Source organism: Buteo buteo, chromosome 7, assembly GCF_964188355.1.
Source record: "Buteo buteo chromosome 7, bButBut1.hap1.1, whole genome shotgun sequence".
NCBI lineage: Eukaryota > Metazoa > Chordata > Aves > Accipitriformes > Accipitridae > Buteo > Buteo buteo.
Window position 1 is genome coordinate 30,341,449 of NC_134177.1, and position 21,916 is coordinate 30,363,364.

Here is a 21,916-nt window from a genome sequence, read left to right on the forward strand (position 1 = left end):
GGACTAATACACAAGACCAGCCCAGTCCCTCTCCTGGAGCCCAGGTATTCCCCTTCTCCTGCACAAAAATCCTTTGAAGACCGGTAAGTACACAAAAAAAAACTTAACTTTTTTTCTTTTTCTTATTGTACAGTTAGAGATTGTTCTGTCATTCTTTAATCAAAGTTGTTTTCAGGACACAGAGTTTTATTTCTAAAGCTTGCTAAATTAAGTCACCTTAAACAAAATGGTTTCTGATTCTCCCCCTGCCCCCCAAAGAAAATGCTCAAAATGCTCTCAGATGACCATAGTCATAACAGCATACAGAGCAAAAATCAAAGTCATCATGCAATATTTTTTCAGAAAGTTTTCAAGATAAACAGTGCTGGAAAGACTCTGCAACACTCTGCAAATGGGGTGTTCGAGCCTGCAGCTAAGGTAGCCGGGTGTTACCTGGCCAAGTGGTATGAAAACATCATCCTCACCTGCATGCTGCATTCATCTTAACTCAGCATTTAACTTCAGTTCCATCACAAATTTTAAAAAAATGAGCTTCACCTCTTCAAGTCTGCTTTTACCATCTCTAATTATATCGCATGCCTTCAATAATTTTCAATCAATGCATTCTCTGTGCTTATGGACATATTGTGAGCTAACACTGCTGCCCAGGAAACCATGTGCAGGCATTGAGTATGAACTCCAACGTCCTAGAAAATTGTCATTCTAAACAAGCCGTTGGGGAGTTTGCATCACACAGGGCTGGACTGCTCTTCAAAAACAGCAAGTTCCAAAAAAAATGGATGGCAGCAGACTTTTATTACTACAGCCTTACATCAAATAAAATCCTCCCTCTTAACTGTAAATTTACTCCTCCATTAACAATACTTAATTTTGCATTTAAGTTCCTCTATAAAGATTTAATATATATTAGCATATTTTAAAGTCTTAAACAACATTTAAGCAAAGTCTACCTTGGTAAAGTTTTTCTGCTTCTCTAAAGGTAGCCAGACTAGTTGGTCCACTCAGATGCTACTTCATAATCAAGAATTAGGGTTCATACGGATCTTCACAGTATTTTCAGCATGCTCCACTATGTGAAAATATATTATGCACAAAATGGAGCATTACAGATATCCCTAAAGAGAGTATATAAGCAGCCTTGCTTTCTGTACTAAAAAAAAAAGAAAATACATTCTCTTCCATTTTACCAAAATTGGGGGGGGGGCTTGGTTGTGGTTTTGTTTTTGTTTTTCAAAGTGCATTCTGTAGTAAACTGTCACAGGTCAAAAGTACAAGCTCTTGCATCCTATACTTTGTGGCACTTGCTTTGAAAAGTATGACTTGGGCTCAACAAATCAAAGTTTTGATTTTCACGAGATTTACTTATATACATAACAAGTCCTGAAAACTGTTATCTTAATTCTGCAGACTGCTCAGAAAAAACAGTTTTCTTACAAACTACTCCTATTCATCTCACTGAGGCATTAGCTCCATACCTAAAGGACAAAGATGTTTGAAATTTTAACTATCCTACTAACAACTGTAGCATAAGCTTTCAACCAAAGCAATTATTCTAACTTAATTACTTCCTACATTTCTAAGATTGCCCCTTAATGTAAGTTATATGATCCAGTCATGTCATCAATACTGAAAAAAAACCCCTTCATTTCCTAATATTAATGTCAGAGCATCTCAAGGATTACCATTCAATCTAAAAATAACAATACTGAGATTTTAATATCATGAAAGTGCCTTTAAAAAAATTATAAACTTAGTTTGTTCTTGTTGCAAAGTGCAGAGGCAGCAACACATCTGAATGATCACAGCTTAGAATCCAGAGAAGATGCTTAAATCTGAAACTAGTACAAGATCATGTGGATCCAGGTCAAGTAAAGAGGGAACATACACATTCCCAGAGTGGCATGCCAGCACCACCTGGGTTCTAACAAATCTTGAAACTATACTACAGTTGTAAGCCATTTTTGCAGTTACTCCCAGCAAACAGCAGGTCCTCTTGACCACTTTGCTGTCATAATGAAGAAATGCACTATAAATTGCCTCAAATCCCTTCCACAGTCAATTAGAACAGGTTTTGTTATGAATAGAAGTTGGGCAGGTAGGGCAGCACTGCAGAAATCTCCCCTGAACACAGCTCCACATAAAGGCATTCAGGCTCCTAAAAAGGTTGCAGGTGCATTAGTGTACTGAGCTAAGAACAGGCTGGAAGCATTACTTCAAATGCCTTCAACTGAGAAGGCAAACAAAAAGAAAATGAAGACACTGCTGCAAAAGAGATCCCCTGCAATCCTACCAGAGTGTTAGCAGCTGAGCTTCTGCTGTCAAGAGAAAGACTAAGCAAGAGGAAAGAAGAGGAAAGCAACGTGATGGCACCAAACAGCAATGTAACAAAGAGGTGTTAGAACACAAGGAAGATCTCAAACAAAAAGGCAAAGCGTGGGAGATCAGCATGCTAGATCATGAATTCCAGAAATGCAAGCAATATCCTAGAGCTGTAAGGCAAGGTTTTATTGCACATAAATCATTAGCAAGCCAGGTCAGTTTACAACCTGTCCAACTGCTAGGTAAAGGGAAACTGTGACTTCAATTTAAAAAGTTAGTACTCACCCTACCTTGACTTGTCTTCAAACAGTGTATAGAAGAAGGAAGCCGGAATGAAGGACAATGATGGTAAAGAGATTTAAAAAAAGCTAAGAACTGACATAGACACTGGAGTTGGTGATAACCATTTAATTTTCAATAGACTGGAAACAAGAAGGATTAGACACACTGAATGCATGATAAAAGACCGGTCAACATGCCAATAGAGATTTAGAAAAGTCATTTCTGACAGTTCCTGTCTTTCCAGTCAAGGGCTATCAACTGGGAGATGGAGGGAGAAGGAACACCCCAAAGCTACAAGTTTCACAAGTCAGGAAAAGCAAAACCAGACAAACAGCATAACATCAAGGTTAAGAGATTACATTAGATAAATCTGGATTAGAAACACAGTACGCATTTAGCAGTGGAGATGAGTGTTCTCCAACAAACAATGCAGAATTTTTCTTTTCAAGTCGAAGTTAAATGTTTTTCCTAAAACATATGCTGTTTGAAACTGGGATTAATGTGGGGACACCAAGGACCATGCCAGGCAGGGGATCAGATGGTCCAAATTGTACTTTAAAACTTCATTAATTTATCACTAACAAGGAAAGCAGGTATTTCTTTTTTTCAGTACAGTGGGTAAGGAAAGGTTTAGACAGAAGACAATAATTCTTTTTAAATTCAAAGTCATATCTACTCTTAAGTTGACGCTGCTTTTGAAAATACAGAGGACTCATCCACCCTGAGTAAACTATTTCTCACAGGGCAGTTCTTTTTTCACCTCTTATTCTAAACCAACCGCATTGCTCAGAGCCTATTAGCAGTTTCTTACCCATTTTTCCCACTCCAAGTTGAGACTTGTGGCTCTTAAAGCCATCAAGAGCTTTTGCAAAACAACAGTTTTAGAACTCAAGCTTACACACTTCCAATGCTATCACTGCCACCAAATTAGATACCTAATATTTTAAACAGTCCTAAACAAGAAAAATCAGAGACCTATATCAGATGAGACAAGAGCAGTAACCTGGTTAAACTCAGCAGGCAAATTTCCCTGCTGGCAGTCTCAAGGAACAGAGACACCAGACTGTTGTGATGTGTGCTGCTGGGGGCTAATGGACATTCTCTTTCTCAAGTACCTTTGAAATCTGTCAGTAATGGATCCTCCCCCACAGAAAAGACCCCAAACAACCTGACAGTGAACACTCACTAAATTTTTTTCAGAGCTTTAAGTCAACATTAAGTGATTAATCACCACCCTAGAAAGCTCCTTAATCAACAAAATTGAGACCCTGCAATGCTGACAGCATTTTGCTCTGAGTAGTCTGTGGGACTCAAGCATGCTACCTTAGCATTGATGTGCAGAAGGTCTGAAGTGCAGCCAAGAAAAATGTACCACATTAAGAGAAAAAGCAAAAACATACTTAATGTACGTAACTGTAGAAAACGCTTCTGTCACCAATCCATATGAAGTTCATTCTCACAGCTTATGTTTGTTTTGCAAACACAAATTAGTTGGAGGCTATGAAGCAGATGCTGCCCTCAAAGTACCATGAGAATTTACACAGACACACTAGTTCTCCTCTTTAGTTTTGGTTTTTTTCCAAGAATGCACAATGTTTACACCCAGAGACTTTTCTTTCTATAAGTGTTCCCCTCTATTCAAACAAGGGAGTGCTTCTTCCAAGTACTGCTTTTTCTAAGATGATAAAACCAAGGCATTGTACACAACTCATTTTGAGCATGGTCCCCATCATCCTTACCATTCAGAGATGCCCATTTTCCAGCTCCTTCAAAGCATCCAGAAGGCATCTTCTAAATCTTAGCACAAAGACTCTGCCCTACAGACACATCACTAATTATGTGGTTCCTGAAGCATTTAAAATTGTATTCAGCTTATTGTAAATTCTGTAACAGTGCAGCAAGACTTAAAACTGTCATTTAGACAGCTATATAGTAGACCAAAGATCAAACTCGGATGAAGACAGGGGGGATATGCTATGAACTGAATGGACTACAATCAGAATTCCCCAAGAAAAGTAGCCTAGTACTATTGACTGGGAGAATCTCAGTAAGCCCACTGTATTCTCTGGCACAGGGAGCCACTTCGAAATATTACTTCTAAGAGATGGGAATTGGAAAATAAAAATGAGGTGAAAACCACCAAATTCCACTCAGGCCATCACCTACTCTACCTCCTTTGACTACAGCACGGATAGAAAAAATAGCTGGATGGTTCTGAGAACCTACAGAAGGAAAGAAAACTGAAAATTTAGCTAAATATTGACTGTGATGTCAATTCTCACACTTCAGTATGCATTAAGCACAAGTAAAAGCAAAAGAGAATGTTTGGTAATTACTAAAATTTGGTATCAGGATCAAGTAAACAGTCATGAAAACTGCTGGCTTACAGGATAACAGATCACAAGAAAAATTTTTACCTTTCCTAATTCATTTGGAAGTTCAGCATCCTTAGATCTATTTGGTTTCAAGATAAAACTAAGACTGCACTTTTGGGGGGCAGGGCACGGGGAGGGGAAGTCCCAATTCCTCTAGCCTGCTTGTACACTTGTATTACACACTGAAACACTTATAATTCAGAGAAAGGTCAAAATTGATAGGAAACCAACAAAATTGACTAAACATACCATAATTATGATTTGCAGAATTTATGTTTTTTTAAATCCTCTGTTGTCCTACAAACAAGCTTCCTCACAACCCTAAGCTGCACACATTATGAAGCCTCTGTTTTACAGGAGCCCATATTTAATTTTAATCTGTCCCAGGTGAACTTTAAGCATTCAGTATTTATAAAATTCATGGATTTGAGTGACCAGTGTCTTTTCAAAAGACACTCAGCATCTCTGACAAGTTTGTCAAGTTTTGAGGTTTAAAAGTAGACAAAGGAGCCTAACATGTCAAATACCTACAAGTACCCATTTTGCTTCCCACATTTGCAATTCCATCTCCACCCCCTAATTCCCATACACTTGCTGTCCTATTTTCTTATTTGGTCACTAATAAAAAATACACTGCTTAATCAGACTAGACTTCAAATTATGTCACAGTATATTTTCAGTATTGGTATCCTGCCCTCTTTTTACCCGATCCTTACATAAACAGCCTCAGACTCCCAGAAGCAGCTCTGCCCTGAATACTGTAATTCTGCTTAACTGGAAATGGTGGGTGCAGACAGCAGACATTTCCTGAGCTAAGAAAGTCTGAAAGGGCTACTAGGTAAACTACAGCATTCTTCTAAAATACATAAACATGTTAGAAAAATAATAAACATTATTTCCATAGTACTATTGTTAATAGTATTCATAACAGTATTGGTACACTATTATAGTCTGCTAAAAAGAAGATACAAAACCTGATATAATCAGACAAAATTCAGTTTCTTTTCAGATACAGTACGCCTAATCCCATCCCACTCACCCCTAAAGAATTAAAGCATGCAACTCAAATGTAAATTTAGGAAGGTAAAGTATGAAAGTTATATTTAAACAACTAAGCAGGGAAAATTTGAGAAGTAGTCAGATTTTTAAAGTTAATCTTTTTTAGCAAAGTATTACCACAAACAGTGGTAAATTCCTTTGCAAGCTCCTGACTTAATCTTCTCTGGATTGCAATGTATAAGCCCTCCTTTGTTGGCTGCAGTATTTCAACCCCTGCTGATGTGTCCAAAACTGTGAACATTCGGCAAAATACAAATATGGTGCATTGTATCACTTTTCCTTTTTTCTCTTTTCTAGAAGATGACAACAGATATGATAGAGAGCAATAACACCAAATCCAGTGCTCCCCTTCTGACCCAAAGATACCTGAGGATGGTGACCAAGGATGGACATAGCACATTCCAGATGGATGGTGCCCAAGGAAAAGGTCTGGCATACCTCCGAGATGCATGGGGAATATTAATGGACATGCGCTGGAGATGGATGATGCTTGTCTTTTCTGCTTCTTTTGTCATTCATTGGCTAGTCTTTGCAGTGCTTTGGTATTTGCTGGCTGAGATGAATGGGGACCTGGAGCTGGACCATGATGCTCCACCTGACAACCACACTATATGTGTCAAGTACATCACCAGTTTTACAGCTGCTTTCTCCTTCTCACTGGAGACGCAACTCACAATTGGTTACGGCACTATGTTCCCAAGCGGGGACTGTCCCAGTGCTATTGCACTGCTTGCAATACAGATGGTCCTGGGGCTCATGCTGGAAGCCTTCATCACAGGTAATCCTTCATATTTAATCTTTAAACAGAATAGGTGTAACAATTAGATTTAAGAAATGGAGCTATAAATAAATAGTGATCACATTGATATCTGAAAGAACAATTAAGTCAGTCACTACAAGTATGATGAGAGTTCAGCTATGTAGTAGTAGAATTTAAACACCTTTCATTAACAGAAGACATAAATCAGGCGATATCAAGATTTGGACTTGACAGTTCCACTATTCATTGGACAATACTTGTGGCAAATCCCCACTCACCACTCTCAATCACTTATTTCTTATACCACTATCTCTAAGTTTTTTCCATGGAATTACAATATTTAAAGTCAATTTGGTTTGATTTTAAGGTTTACTTTTGTCTAGCTGAAGTATTCTTGTTGATCTTTAACTCAGTGTTTAAGTATTCCTCAGTACCTAATGTCATGAAAATTTTTACATCACAGCTATTTCGAGGTATTTTAAGGTATTTAAAATAATTTTCAGGTTTAAAGTATTTCAAAAGACTTCAAAAATACACAGGTTAGTTTACTGTGTGTTAAGAAAGAGCTTCTCCAGTGGTAGCACACCAAGATCAGGTACTATTACCAATTACAGCAAATCAGGGCAAGCTAACAGCTCTCCTTCCTACAGCTACAGTTCACTCTCCAAATATTAGTAAGCAAACAGTTTAGAAACAGAAGCATTTTAGGAAAGCTATACTTTTTGAACAAAAATGGGTTAGTGTGATGCCAGCCTAGCAGTTTTCAAACATGCAGGCTGAGACTAGAAAGACCATGTCCACCCAAACCTGCTTCTATTCCTTTGGACTGTTTCACAGAGCTCAGAGACTGCAGGTAATCAACTCCAGCATGGCACTCATTTTCAGTTTGCTCTTCTTTCATCATCTCTGTGATGCAGGTGCTTTCGTGGCAAAGATTGCCCGACCAAAGAATCGAGCATTCTCCATCCACTTCACCCGCTCTGCTGTAGTGACACACACAGAGGGGAAGCCACACCTTATGTTCCAGGTGGCCAACACACGCTCCAGCCCACTGACTAGCGTCCAGATTTCTGCTATACTTTACCAAGAACAAGAGAACGGGCAGCTGCACCAAACTAGCGTTGACTTCCACCTAGACAGCATTACTTCAGATGAGTGTCCCTTTTTCATCTTTCCACTGACCTACTACCATTCAATCACTCCATCTAGCCCCCTGGCTGCCCTCCTCCAAAGAGAATCTGCTCACCATTTTGAGCTGGTCATCTTTCTGTCAGCTGTGCAGGAAGGCACAGGAGAAACATGTCAAAGGAGAACATCCTACCTCCCCTCAGAGATCATGTTGTACCATCGCTTCGCCTCCGTGCTAGCCCGCAATGCCAAAGGTGAGTATCAGATCAAGATGGAGAATTTTGACAAGACTATTCCTGAGCTCCCAGCTGCAGCTGACTCAAAGAGTCCAACAAGGACTGACAAGGAGATCCGCATCAATGGACAGCACGCTGACAGCTTCCAGCTCTCCGAGACTGTCCTTACAGAATAGAGAGACCAGACTTCGAACTTTGTGCTTTTTTAATTATTATTACATTAAACTTTCAGGTTCCATTTACAACCTTCCTTCCTTGCCATCTTCTAGTAACCCTTCTCTTGTACTCCCATCCTTTTGATTACAACATGACATGCAGAGTAAAGAGAACTGGTGTGCCCATGTAAGTCGAGGACAGGCTGGATTAATCACCCAAGACAAAATCAGGTAGAAGAATCACAGATCTAATTCTTGGAAATTAAGAGAGCTACCTGCTGAATTCACCAGACTATGATTAAAGCTGCACTGACCCTGAGAGACCTTCAAAACTCCCAAAGCTGACCAAAATCATAATTAACCAGCTTGTAACAAAATGGACAACAATACAAAAGAAAAATCTCAGTCAAAACCAATATGGAGTCATTCAGTAAATGCATTAGTTCTGTGATAAGCAACTCTGTTCATCCAAGATCCTAATGTTTCTGTTCTCTTAACTCTTTGGGAATACAGAGTTATATCTCTTTTCAGATGGCTGAATTCACTCTTAGAAAGTACTGCCAATCTCTCATGGCAGTGAAAAGCACTCCTGCTGTGCTTATTAAGCAAAATTGTAAATAGTAACTGTAGTTCTCCATTCTGCCAAATAAGAGAACATCTCATTTCAAGACAGGTCTCTGAAGACACTATCAAAAAATCTTGATGTATATTACAAATGCTGCAGTGGAATTTTTTTCATATTTGGAAACACTGAATAAATTATTTAGCAGTGGAAAACAGACTATTCTAAATGAATTAATGTAATTTTTATTTTTAAAAGGATCATACATTCCACATGTTCTCACGTTTGCGCTGCTTGTTTCAATTAGATCTGACCCAGAAGGATGCACTATATACACAAGAAATAGAACTGCATCCATTTATATTTTATGCTTTTTAACATCAGTATTTGCCTGTACACACAGCACAAAAATATTTAGAGACACTTGAATCAATTTTAAAATAAAAGATTAAAACAAACTATACATGAGACTTTTGTATTTAAGTGCCTCATAAACCTATTGCAATTAAGACACTGTTCTGAAGCTCCTAAATAATTTAAGAAGCTAAAGGATAAACAAAATGATGGACAATTATTTCCAAGCTCTCAACAAAAGCAGTGCCTATTATGTGTTCATACTTGAATAGTCAAGGATCAAAATAAAGTAAAAGTTATCTTTCAAAGGTAAAAGACTTTTCCCAGAAACCAAGATGCCAAAAATAGCAACTTTCATTGACAACAGCATAATACACTACCGAATACACTTCCTTTTACCTTCACTGAAGTGGTCAGCAGCAGGAAAAATGGTCTCAAGCTATCTAATGAGATACTGTTTAACTGAATTCTTCTCAAGCCCTAAAACTCTTAACTCAAGTGTTAACAACCCCAAAAAGGTCAGCAAAAGGCTACTTTGTTTTAGGGTCTGGGGAAATAGGAAGCAGTCCTATAGAAGCTCTTCACACAGGAAAGGGGAACAAGGCAAAAGGCCCGCGTTTTCATTCCAATTCAGCTCTCGTTCCAAAATTGTTCAAGTATTGCCTCCTCACATTCCAGACCTCAGACAGATTTGGTTTTATCACAAATAGTCTCAAAATCTCTTATTAAAAATCTAATTTTATATAAAAGCATTAATGAATGTTGTAGAGCTTGAAGAGCAACACACTATCAAGTTACATTGCCTTCATCCCTAGTTTTCTTAGGTGCTGACCCATATCCAACCTAAAGAACCCTTTTCCATCCTCATATCAGTACCCATAATTTTTAAGTATTTCTTGCAAGTGTTATTTCCACATTCTCTACCAATATAAGACATTGAGAAGAGTCCTACAAATTAAGAACCAGTGCAAGAGCAGTCGAACAGATTCCTGTGTAAAGTCTGAAATAACCATTTAGGAAAAAAGAGTAGCATTCTGTGTGAGGTATTGTTTTTCCCATATATCACATGCTCCAGTCTCAGACAAACCACATGTTCTAAACTTCAGATGCATAATCCCAACAGGATTGTACTATAATCTCAATGTTTAGAGCCAAAGCTATACAAACCTATTTTTTATTTCATTTAACATCTAATCAAAGTGTGGGCTGCTTCATTTGGTTTCTAAATGACTGATAAACTTTTAAGTTCTCCTGGTTTTTAAATTATTTTCTATTTATAATTTGGTTTAAAAGGGGGTACAACTGCAAGTATAAAGAAAAAAAACCATGTTTAGTATACACTAAACACTATCTTCAAATACTACATTTTGGAATGTAAAGCTAAAGAATGCTACAGAAGTAAATTAGACAAACACAAATGTGTAGTTACTTCAGAACAGTTGCAGAACAAGAGGTAGACAAAACAGCCCTATTGCTTTTACAGTTCCAGAGAACTGGTGAACCATGCATGTCTGATAAACTATTGGAAGTATGCCATGGCCCAAATTGGAATACAAGCCTAGAAAAATTGCTGATGGGCTCCGATACAACAAAATTGCACTCTACTCTTTGACTAACATTGCAAGAGCAAGCTGGTAATGAACCTTCTTTAGATGCACTTCTTCCTAGAGAGGTAGGGAAGAAAAACAAGCGAGTTGGAGGAAGGGAACGTGTGATTCAAAGAAATTCAACATCCTTTTTATATTCACTTGAACACCCTTTTTATATTCAAGTCTTCTTAACCTAACCAAAAAATACATATTAAACAGAACTCAAATCAGGTTCCAGAACTGACTTACTGAATGTCTTGTTTAATCTACATTACAATTATTTACTACCACTGTGTAATTGCTGGTAACTAATCAAATCCCCTCATCTACTAAGCTGGTATTAGTCAAGAGGCTGCACAGAAAATTAAGTAGCTTTTGTGCAGTTCTAAAAGACAGCCATGATCAAGAAAACAACTTGCTCATTTTCTTTGCTAATGGCCTCAGCCTTGCAGAAGCAATGTGGGTTCTCAATGAAGTCTGTCAGAACTGTAACAATCTGCAACAAAAATTCACAAATACTTTGTGCATATTCAATTTGCATGCTGAAACTAGAAACATTATGTTGAGAATCAGTCAAATGTGAACTAGCAGACTGTTGTGAGCACTGAAAAAGCAATCATTAATTTTTAAGAACAGTATATTGATTATATTTGAGAAGTAATTCTTTGTTGAAGGTCTATTACTTCTTTAATCTCATGACTTTTAATTGACAGGTTCTTGCATTGTCATCCATTATGAATGCCCAGAAGACTTTAATATTTGATCTCTTATTAATTCTGTAATGTGATCACCCAGAACAAAGAACATGAAAAAGCTGGCAACTCAGTAAATTACATAATTTGAAGCTCATCCAAGGCCCTATGAAAGAGCAATGAAAAACTGAGGCACAATAAAGTTAAGAGAATAAAAACCTAAACTAAGGAGTTTAACTAGGGTAACAGAAACCAATATATGCATCAGCTAAAACATGTTAGCCTGAATTGTAAGCTGCATGTCAGTTCTCCCCTTGCTCTTTCTGCTTCGACTGCTTTGTGTGGTATACTAGTGGTTGGTATTAATGTGGGACTTCTTTTGGCACATCCGTATCCCTATCTCACACTCAAAAAGGAAAGCCTTTATGTAACAGTAACTATCTGTTGATTAATCAAGGTTTGAGTTAAAACAGACCAACACCTGTTAACTTTTTTTGTGCTCTCCACCTCATTTCTCTTTGAATGTAAAGAGGAGAGAAATACTCCTCTCACTTACTGGGACATTAATCTCATTAGAGATCTCGTTAGCAATATGCAAACATAAATTACTATTGTTAAAAAACAAAATTTTTATATTAAAACTTCAGAAAGATTGCAGGTCTCTCGCCTCTATCATACTGTGCTACAGAGCTTTTAGCCAAGTAAGATCAAACTAGAAGAGAAATAGAACAAGAGACTTAAGAGGAGGAATCAGGTACAGAAAGGTTCATGATTTGAGAATAAGCACACCATCCCTCACAATGAACCAGGACTTCCAACAAAGGACACAGGGACACCATCTTCTCTAGATAATGGTTCACAGAAGATGCATTCCAAAGTCCTGATCACTAGTAGTTGCTACAAACAAGACATGCTCCATACTAGCTGAAGCACTAACCCCCACATTCAGGCAGAAGTCAGCTTCAGTAAGGACATCGTGCATACTGTAAATGCTTCGCAATTTCAACTGAGAGAGATACCTCATCCTAAACTGACATGCAATATTTTTATCACAGTCCTGATAAGAAATGTGATACATTCTATAGTCTGGATCTGGAAGTGTTTTAATTTTATCACAAAAATAGGAAGGGGCTAAAAAAATTGAATCAACTGTGGTAGATATTACTTCTGCATCCATTTGTTTTTTGTAAAAAATGGAGTCCTGAAATATCAGTAGTACTTTTTTTTCCCCTATTTTCATTTTTTTTCCCCCCAAGAGGTCTCTGAATATAAAGACACACTGCAAGTCCAAAGTTTCACTACTGGCACATAAAGATGGACAATCTCAGACCAATCCCAAGTTATTTTTAGAATTATTTTTACTAGTACAAAACCTCTCACTAAGCACAGCTGTGGTACATGCATGTGGAAACATGCCACAGAGAAAGAGCAAGCTCCTACCAGAGACCAATCAATGCATGATTCCAGAAAGCAAAAAACCACTGCAGTTACCATATAACCAACGGATAGTGGGGGAAGTTCCTTGAATGTTCTTACCACTCTCAGAATACAGATTTTAGCTAAATAGAGGTGGTCCATCTCCAAGATGACAACCCACTCCAAGTTCAGCTGAAAATTCAGACAGACATACTGGGTCACAATTAAGGATCCAGTATTCTGCCTGAACATGGCCAGTGTAAAACATTTAAGAAACAGGAGAGGAATGGCAGGGGACGACGACCAGATTATAACCTGAATAAACAGAAGATTTGTGTAACAACTTAAACTAATTTGACAGACAGTAAATGCATCAGCATGGGAACCTCAGAACATTGCTGCTGGGATCTACCTCACACTAGCAAGCATTCAAAAAACCTAACAGTTCACATGGTCCAGAAGTCCTAGGTACCAAAATAGCACACCCTAGGAATGTTTAAAGCTGCATTGGAAAGGCATATTGCCACAGCACACCTGTTAATCAGTACAGGCTCCTTTCACAGATGTACAGGAATTTAATTCCAGCTGTAGACATCACATCTTAATTGAATAAACAGAACCTACTTACTGCAGATTTTTCTTATCTAAAACATTTAAATGTCTAATAGTGAAAACAATAAGAAAAACAACACTTTGAGAACACATTTAAGTAACCTGGCACAGCATCATGAATCTTGTATCAACTTGGAGCAGTAAGAAAGGTTTACGTACATATATTTCCCTTACCCAAAACACCCCCTGCTCCTCCCTCCCATTTTCTGCCCATACAGTAACAAAACCATACCTGGATCTTTTCGCCCTGGTTTTTCAAAGCGTCTGTCTCCCCTAGAAAGGCAGAATAGAAGTTTCAAATAAGGTTTTGGAACTACCCCACTCATTTTAGGTATGGCTTTTTTTTTTTACTCAGTAGGGGGCTTATTTAAAATCAGAGCTTGATGGGACAGTATCTTTAGAGGTCTAAGTGACAACTGATACCTTCAGGAACACTGATACACACACAGCCTTTGGCAACTAGATATGTTTTGAAATGTGACCTTAAGTACTGTCAACAGTGTTGAGACTAAAACTGAAGCAAATCCTTTAGCGATCCATATTTTCACCCATCATTTCCACTGCAACTGTCACAATTTATATTCTCTTAAAGTAGTTCCTTCTTCCTAGGAACTCAGCAGAAAAATTACTTACAAAAATGCTCTTTGACGTACTCCTAAGTTTCTAGAAACATGACTGTGTTGACTCCATCTTAGAAATTCAGACACTCCACTCAGATACACCTAATCACCTTTCCTGAAGGGTTTTTATGAAGTCAAAAGGCACAATAGGAAGCTGAGCAGATGTATGTAAAAAACTTTAAGGGCTAGAGTTCTGTTACCTTTCCTCCCAACTCTGTGATCTGTGCATTTCCCTGCCCCCTCCTCGCCCAAATCCACCCTCCACTTCATCGAAACTTCTTTGGTAGAAACCGCTTTCTCCTCGGCCTCTGCCTGAAAAGACAAAAAACACAAGTGTTTGTACAAATAATAACAAAAGTTGAAAGACTCAGGTAGGTTTCCTCTTCCTCATGTCCCTGTGAACTAATCTTGCAGCCTTAAGCCCCAGTGAAATTATCTGGGGTAAAGGTAAAAAGGAACGAAGATTGAAGGAAGAGTCTTATGTAAAAATTCTTATCAAGAAGCACAAGATCAGACAGAATTGACAAACAATTCTGAAATAAATACTATGCAGAAAAACACAGAAAACAGATACTTACCCAATAGAAATTACCAAACAAGGATGCATTGTTCACACAACATGCACACAGTACATACGTATTTTACACTCAAAAACCAGAACAGTGGAATCCACTATACTGGTACTGCACTGCAGATGTACTCTTAATTACTGCTGTAAGGTTAATAAGGGAGAAGGAAGCTTCACTACTATTAAGTTCTAATGATTCCCAGCAGAAATCTCCCCCAGGAGCAGTGGGGAGAAAAGAAGGATCACAGGATGGGTATAGGCAGGACAGCATGAAGAACCCCCAATAGCTACATAATAAAAATTATCCTCCTCACTTTTTCAAGAAATGATTCTCTGGAGGTGGCTACGAAGTATCAAGCCTCAAGCCAAAAAGTTACAGATGTATCCTCAAGTAAAGCATCTTGAAACACATCTTCAGTGTTTGGGTAGGTGCAGGTTGTTTGGTTCAAAACAAAAGAAAAAAACACAACAGAAAAACAACACCCCCACACATCCCCAGACCTTCAAGATAGCTTCCAGTACTGGTTAGATTAATGGCTGCAGTCAAGTTTCCAGATCTACAAAAGATAAACCCTGCTTCAGAAAGTACCACAGCAGAAGAAATGGGAGGGTTTTTTATCAGCTAACCTACCATTTCAAGGATCTCATGGAAAGACAAACAAGTGAAACACATCAATCCGCTGGCTGTCAGGACAATTCCTTTCCTGCATACACATGCGGTCTCTATAGTCAAGTCCAAGAACCATAAAAGCACTTGATAAAGGGAATTCTTGGCTGTGAAATTATCACAAAACCTCAACCCTTTCATATTTCTCTCTTCCTGGCTTCAAGAAAACAAACACCTCAAAGGATGAGGTGCAAACCAGGCCAGGGATCTGGAGGAGTAAGACAGCATGACCAAATGAAACAGGAGACAAAACACCTTGAGAATGGAATCCAGTCTCTGTAGTCTTCTGAAGTAATAACAAGCCTCTACATCTAAAATCTAAAGACCGCTGGATGCATCAGGGAATTGTACCACATTTCAGTGTCTTATGGAAAGAGGCTCTAAAAAAATGGAAATAATTAAGGCAGTTGCAACAGTTTCTCTACTATTCTATACCAAATCTCTTGGGGGGGAAAAAAAATAGCCTTCCAGGCAGAGAAAAAGAAAAGTGATCCCCAGATAATCCAGTCAGGTTCCTCAAATACACACTGATTTTCTACCAGGCAGTACATGTTGCAGGGTGTATAAGGAAGCCACAAAGTTAATGTCTGTACAGTTTCTCCTTCTGCTTCAGAAATGGGGTTTCAACAACCTCTTTGGACAAAACTATCCTGTTCCTAGCACCAGCAAAGCAGTTCAGTGGCAGACCTCCTTGTCACAGAAATGCAGACTTCCTTACCACAGAGTTCTGGAGATGCTTAAGTTCAGATGGAAACTGGACAAACTGGTAAAAGATAAATAAAGCTGATATTTACTACACATAGAGACCACATCTGGCTCAGGTAATGCACTGAGCTGCAAATGTTTAGAAGCTGAGCATATATGTGATGCTTCTTCACTTTTGTGTTTTTACCCAGTCCTTATTTTTTTGCCAAAGTGTCATCTTTTGGCTGTTGCTGGAGACAGACTACTGAGTTGAATGAGTCCTTGCCTGATTCAGTGTACCTGTTCTTACACAAACAGGTGGAGACACAGGAGTTGACTGAGCACCTCAAGGCAAGAGAGGAAAGATTAGTCTCAGACCTTTGACTGTACTGTAAACATGCCTTCACTATGGCAAGTCCACTACTGCAAGGCTGACCATAGTCATGAGTGCAAAATAAGTTGCAAAGGCAAGAGACAGTAAATATGTGATACAACATAAGAAGTAGCACAATGTTTATTCAGTTAAGGCATTATGGGTCCCCTAAGATGCTGGAAAAGGACTTGGAGCTGTTATTCTTCACAAGAACCCAGGAAAGTTTAAGCATCTCATGCAATGGCAATCTTTGCCTAGTTTCTTCACTACAGGAAAGCTCTCTTCCTTCCTCTCACAGGAGATAATAAAGCAAAAGCAGTTCACAAGAAAAAGCCACAGGCAGGCAGTCAGAACAAAGGCACTGACTCATCTCACATCTCTGAGGTAATGGAAGTGGAAAGTTGCATATACTTTTCCAACAGAAACAAAATTGGTTGTCCTTCTCTGTTTTTTACAGTGAGTGACAGCAACATTTGTAGTGCTCCCCTTCCAGTGCAAGCAAGCATGACTACACACTGATTACTGATAGCAGACACACAACTAGCAGAACCAGAAGGCTGGGATATGGAAGATTTCATCAGCAAATAAAGCAAGTGTCCTGTATAAGGGAAGAACAGAATTAAAGCTGTTTTAACAGCAGCATGGCTTATGGCACCTTTAAAAGCATGTGAAACCACAGCCTGAGAAACCTCTCTCCACTTACCCCCCCCCCATCACAGTTCATCAGTACTTCAGTTGTGCTCAGCCACCGAAGTAGTCTGAATTAAAAGATAACCTTGCAAAAGATTGAAACAAATGATCTCAGCAATTCAGTTTAAGGCTGCCTGTGGGGCCATGCTACTCAACTCCCAGCTGTACTGACACCATACAGTACCAGACAGGACCTATTTAAGCCACTTCTGCCCTGGTTGTGTTGCCACTCCCCTCCACTGCATTCTCCATGGCACACCATCAAGGTGTGGTAACTTGATGTACCCATTCAACAATACCCAGTAGAAGTATATGTGCAACTCCAGCAGACACCAAGCAGACCTCTGTGTGAGCAGCATACTGCATTAAAACAGATCCTACCAAGCTACAGAAGATAAATAGCTAGTTAAGGAAAACCACGGTGTACAAAGTCAGTTATTCAGCAAGTATTACGAAGATGAGCCTGACCTGAAAGTACACACTAGGACGCAGCTAACACTGATAACAAAACACATGAAAAATGCTTGCAGAGAGGATAAAACTGCTCATATAGGCACACTGTTCACCATTCTGTTTCTGTACTTCTTGGCGCTTTTTTTGTGGCTAATAAATCTAGAATAACATGCTTATTTTAAATAGAATGCCACTTCTGAAAAAATGCATGGCACATGAGGAGCAGACTTTCTAAGTGTAGATGTTGCACAAAGTATTGAATGCAAAGTCAATAGATGTCTATGAACCCTTCCATTTAAGAACTGAACAGAACAGCTATCATTTGTTATTTCAGTAATTCCTTAAAAACCTCAGAATGAGGACCTCAATACACTGGATATTGTAATCATAACAGCCAAAAGTCTCTAACCTGGAAAACAGACAAGTCTGAATTTGAAATACAAAAAATACAAGACACAAGCAAGAGGGCAAGAAGCAGCACACACTGTCATTCTGATTGTCATTACAAAAAAAAAAACCAACCCACACAACACAACAAGCAAATTATTGAAATTACAGCATGACTGGAGTTTAAGATCTATGATCATAGCCATAGTACTGTGTGGGAAGAGCTAGGTAACTGTAGTTCAACTACTGCTGTTTAGGTATGAGAACTTTCCACTTTAACACCATTTACACACTTACGAACAGCAGCAAAGACAGATTACAAAGGGGAAAGAACTCTAATGGGAAGCAAAGCACCCTTCATAAGGGTCTTAACCGTAAAGGAGAACAGCTACAAAACAAGGTGTCTGTAAGCTTACAGCCTATTCCAGGGACTATTTAAGTCTCCCCTTGTCTGAGGCTCTTATTCATGAATGTTGACATTCCAGTCCCGCCAGCACAAAGCACAGGGCTTAACTGCACACCACAGGGAGCTCCCAGGAAAACAAGTCAATTAGAAAAAAAAGTCATGTGCAAGTACTTGGTTTCTTTAGAGAATATAACTTCAGAACTAAAATGTTTCAGGTTTATGTCTCCACACGACACATACAGTATTAGTGATGGCAGTTGCACACTGCAAATGGTTTTTAACAGTAACACCAAGTTATATTTCAGCACACAGTCATAAATATTTTAAACAAAAATCAAAGCAATTTCCACACAGAAATTATTTTCCCATCAGCTAAACGTAATTGTCATACCACTTGAGGTGACCATTGAGCAAATATTTACTGAGTGTTATGTTGTAGTTTTAAATATTGATAAAGGAAGTCACATTTAAAGTTCTAATAATAACCTTCCTTTACCAGCATTTCATCCGTTCTTCCCTTTGCCAATCTCTTAAGACTCCCTCTCACGCTCCCAAATGCTTGAAAACAATTCTGTGATTTGTGCCTCAGTGAGGGAACTTAATTAATATATCTAATCATACATGCAAATTCTCCCCTGAAGTTACTGTTGTGCAAGTCACTTCAATACAGTAATCTTCTTTTGGTAAAGATGAAGCCCACATTTGATCAGCTGTAGCTTTGCTGCATATAATGATGTAAAGTTCATGAAGAGCACCAGATAACCTCTTGAACCCAGGCAATTTTGCAATGCAATAAAGAAAAATGTTTTCCAACTGCTAAGTGAAGCATTTCATTTAATGAACAAACTCCAAAGAAATTCTAAGTCCTTTTCACTGTAATTTGAAAAACAGAACTGCATTTAAAGCTTGCTACTTGCAAGCAACATATTAGTTTTGTAAGTTAGATGTCAGTCCTACACAGACCTCTTCATAAATAACTATTAGAGACAAAGTACTTAATTACAAGAACATCACTTGTATAATTATGAAGAAATGTAAGATTTTGTCCTGGCAGAAGCCCCAATTTGTTTGCTAAATATAGAAACTTTGGGAAGACTCATCACACCTAAAGCCCAAGACTAATTGCTCATGGAAAGAAAAGGGGAAGAGTGGAAGAAACATACAGCAACCAGGATCAATGGAAGAGGGAAAGCTCAGTAATTTACTGAAGAAATTTACTGGAGAAACGTGTTCTTTACAGCTTAGCAGAAGTAAGAATGACAGTAGCCTAACAAGTACAACATATAATGATTCATGACAATTAAGAAAGATGAAATGAGGATGAAAAAATAAGTGAAAAAGATGAATTTTGCTACAAAGTTCTTGAGCTAGTATTTCTTAACATATCTTATAAAATGAAGTATGAAAAAACAGGAATATATGCAGTAGAAACTTTCAAAGAGTCTTAATAATACAGCATGTATTTTAAGTTCTGTCCACTAAAGTGTAATGAATCAAACTTTATTGTCAAACAGAAGGTCCATGCATACATAAATATTAAATATTAGAATTACTGGATTAGAAGCCATATTCTGCCATGTTTAACCCTATGACCTCACTGAAACTAGTGGGGGCAATTAAAAAGCAACCCACTGCTCACTGCATAAGGATGACGTTCATGGTTCATAGTACAGCAAAAAAAAGAACACAAAATTTGACAAAAGAAAGAAAAATGGCAAATTAGAAATGGTCATGGTATCTTGATATTGAAACTAGAGAGCACACTAGTGGTCATATGATCTCAAATCACCAAGTTTTAAGCAGCATTCATTCCATTTGCAGAATTAAGCCTTAATGCATCTAAAAAAATAGCTAAGATGTATTCCTAGCAAAAGTGAAACATGGATGGTAGCAATGCAATACACACATTAACACACCAAAAAACCAACAGCTTTCAAATGTACAACAGAAATATAACAAGGTATATATAAGTAAGAGTGTCACACCACCTCTATATATGTGCACATACTTTTTTTTTTTTAAAGCACTTGGGCAAAAGACAATGATAAATAAAGAAGGTGAAATGACAGGGAAATCCAGTGATAGCCTTGTTAAAGTTTAAATGTATATGCCTTAGCCAGGAAGCAACCACGCGAGGACAGATGACAATCTACAAATATCTGAAAGATGTAAGCTAAGAAGAAAGCAGGATTAAGGAATGAGAATAGAAATGAGAGAACAAATTAAGTCAGAGCAAAATTCTGGTCAAGCATTTACTTATGTATGGAAGTGAGTTCTGAAAATGTTATTGAAAATATCACCAGTTAAGGACATTTAGAATTAAATTAGAAAGGACCCAAAGAGAAACCTCACCTAAGCACCTGCAAAGACAGAGGCCACATGATGAATTATTCCTGATGATATTTCCAAGTTATTAATATCTTAGTATTCTAAATGTAACCCATTATATTTATATATATATATATATATATACACAAAACCCCCAAAATAGTGTTCACAGCAGTATGCACATTGAAAGGAAACTGCTAAGATAAACTTTGGATTTAACAATTTCTTTTCAATCTAGTGATATGGCTTGAGGACATTTTCTCAATTCATTTGCAAATGTTCAAAGTGATCCAGGATGAGACATCGAACTATAGTGATGCACTAAAAATGGCAAGACTCAAATTTCTCCCAAATTGAATTATATCTTTCCATTAACCTTCTCCTGTTTATTCTCAGGATGCTAATAAATAAAAATGACTTTTCAGAACACGCAACACTATCTACTAAAATCTTACTGTTTCAAATATATTTGTGGATTCTTTTCCCCTTTCCCTATAAATTGGTTTTGTACCTTTAATAAGTTATTTCTAACAATACTGAAACAAACAATTTCCTATTCCACCTAAAAACTACCTTTCCCTTTTGCTTTCCACACCCACCAATCTGACAAAGGCATGGAACACAGGTACCAGATGTGCAGAACAATCACTAAACACGATATTCATTCTCTAACACCACCGTATTGGAAAGATTCCAAAGCTTTAAGGTAAAAGAAACTGGGCATCAGAAAATCTGGCTATAACCAAGCTGCATCTAACATCTTTCAGAAGCTTTAACCTGGATCATGTGCATACATTGCAGTACATCCCACTAATAGCTCACCTCGACCTCTAGAGGAACTTCGACCTCGAGGAGCCCCTACCACCGTTCCTCCTCCACGTCCCGTCAACCGCAGGACAGCAGCACTGTTTACAGACATCGAGAAATTTCTCTGCCAAGAAGAAGAAAGAGCCAGGGTGAAATTCCATTAAAAAAAACAAAACCAGAAACACTTACCATTATCCTAATTTTAGCTTTATACCAGCCTTGTTTTCCTTATGTTCTTTACAAATTCTCTACAACTGACTAACACTAACAAGGAAAACTATTCCTTGGAGACATGAGTAGCTGAATCACTCTAAAAGTATCTCGGTCAATATTCCAAGTTACTTACCTGAAATTTCCTTGCTCTAAAGGTAGCAAGTGAGCACCTAATCCTTTA

At 38.1% G+C, this 21,916-nt stretch overlaps 2 protein-coding genes across 14 annotated transcripts in view; one reads left to right on the plus strand and one right to left on the minus strand.

Moving 5' to 3' along the window:
• Positions 1 to 21,916, minus strand: part of GIGYF2 (GRB10 interacting GYF protein 2) — a 77,989-nt gene that overhangs the window by 34,139 nt on the left and 21,934 nt on the right. For 11 of the 13 annotated variants that reach the window (XM_075032095.1, XM_075032090.1, XM_075032094.1 and 8 more), the window contains 3 exons: positions 21,538 to 21,646; positions 14,360 to 14,471; positions 13,772 to 13,812 (listed from right to left, as the gene is read on the minus strand). In XM_075032095.1, coding sequence (XP_074888196.1) covers positions 13,772 to 13,812; positions 14,360 to 14,471; positions 21,538 to 21,646 — 262 coding nt within the window. Of the gene's footprint in view, positions 1 to 6,401; positions 6,833 to 8,116; positions 8,132 to 13,771; positions 13,813 to 14,359; positions 14,472 to 21,537; positions 21,647 to 21,916 lie in introns of those variants that run through there. The other 2 variants (XM_075032097.1, XM_075032098.1) reach the window with 2 other exon arrangements.
• Positions 6,594 to 8,521, plus strand: KCNJ13 (potassium inwardly rectifying channel subfamily J member 13). Its single transcript, XM_075033141.1, has 3 exons — positions 6,594 to 6,813; positions 7,259 to 7,268; positions 7,633 to 8,521. Exons 1-3 carry the CDS (start codon positions 6,594 to 6,596, stop codon positions 8,333 to 8,335), a joined length of 933 nt encoding a protein of 310 aa, XP_074889242.1. The 3' UTR covers positions 8,336 to 8,521.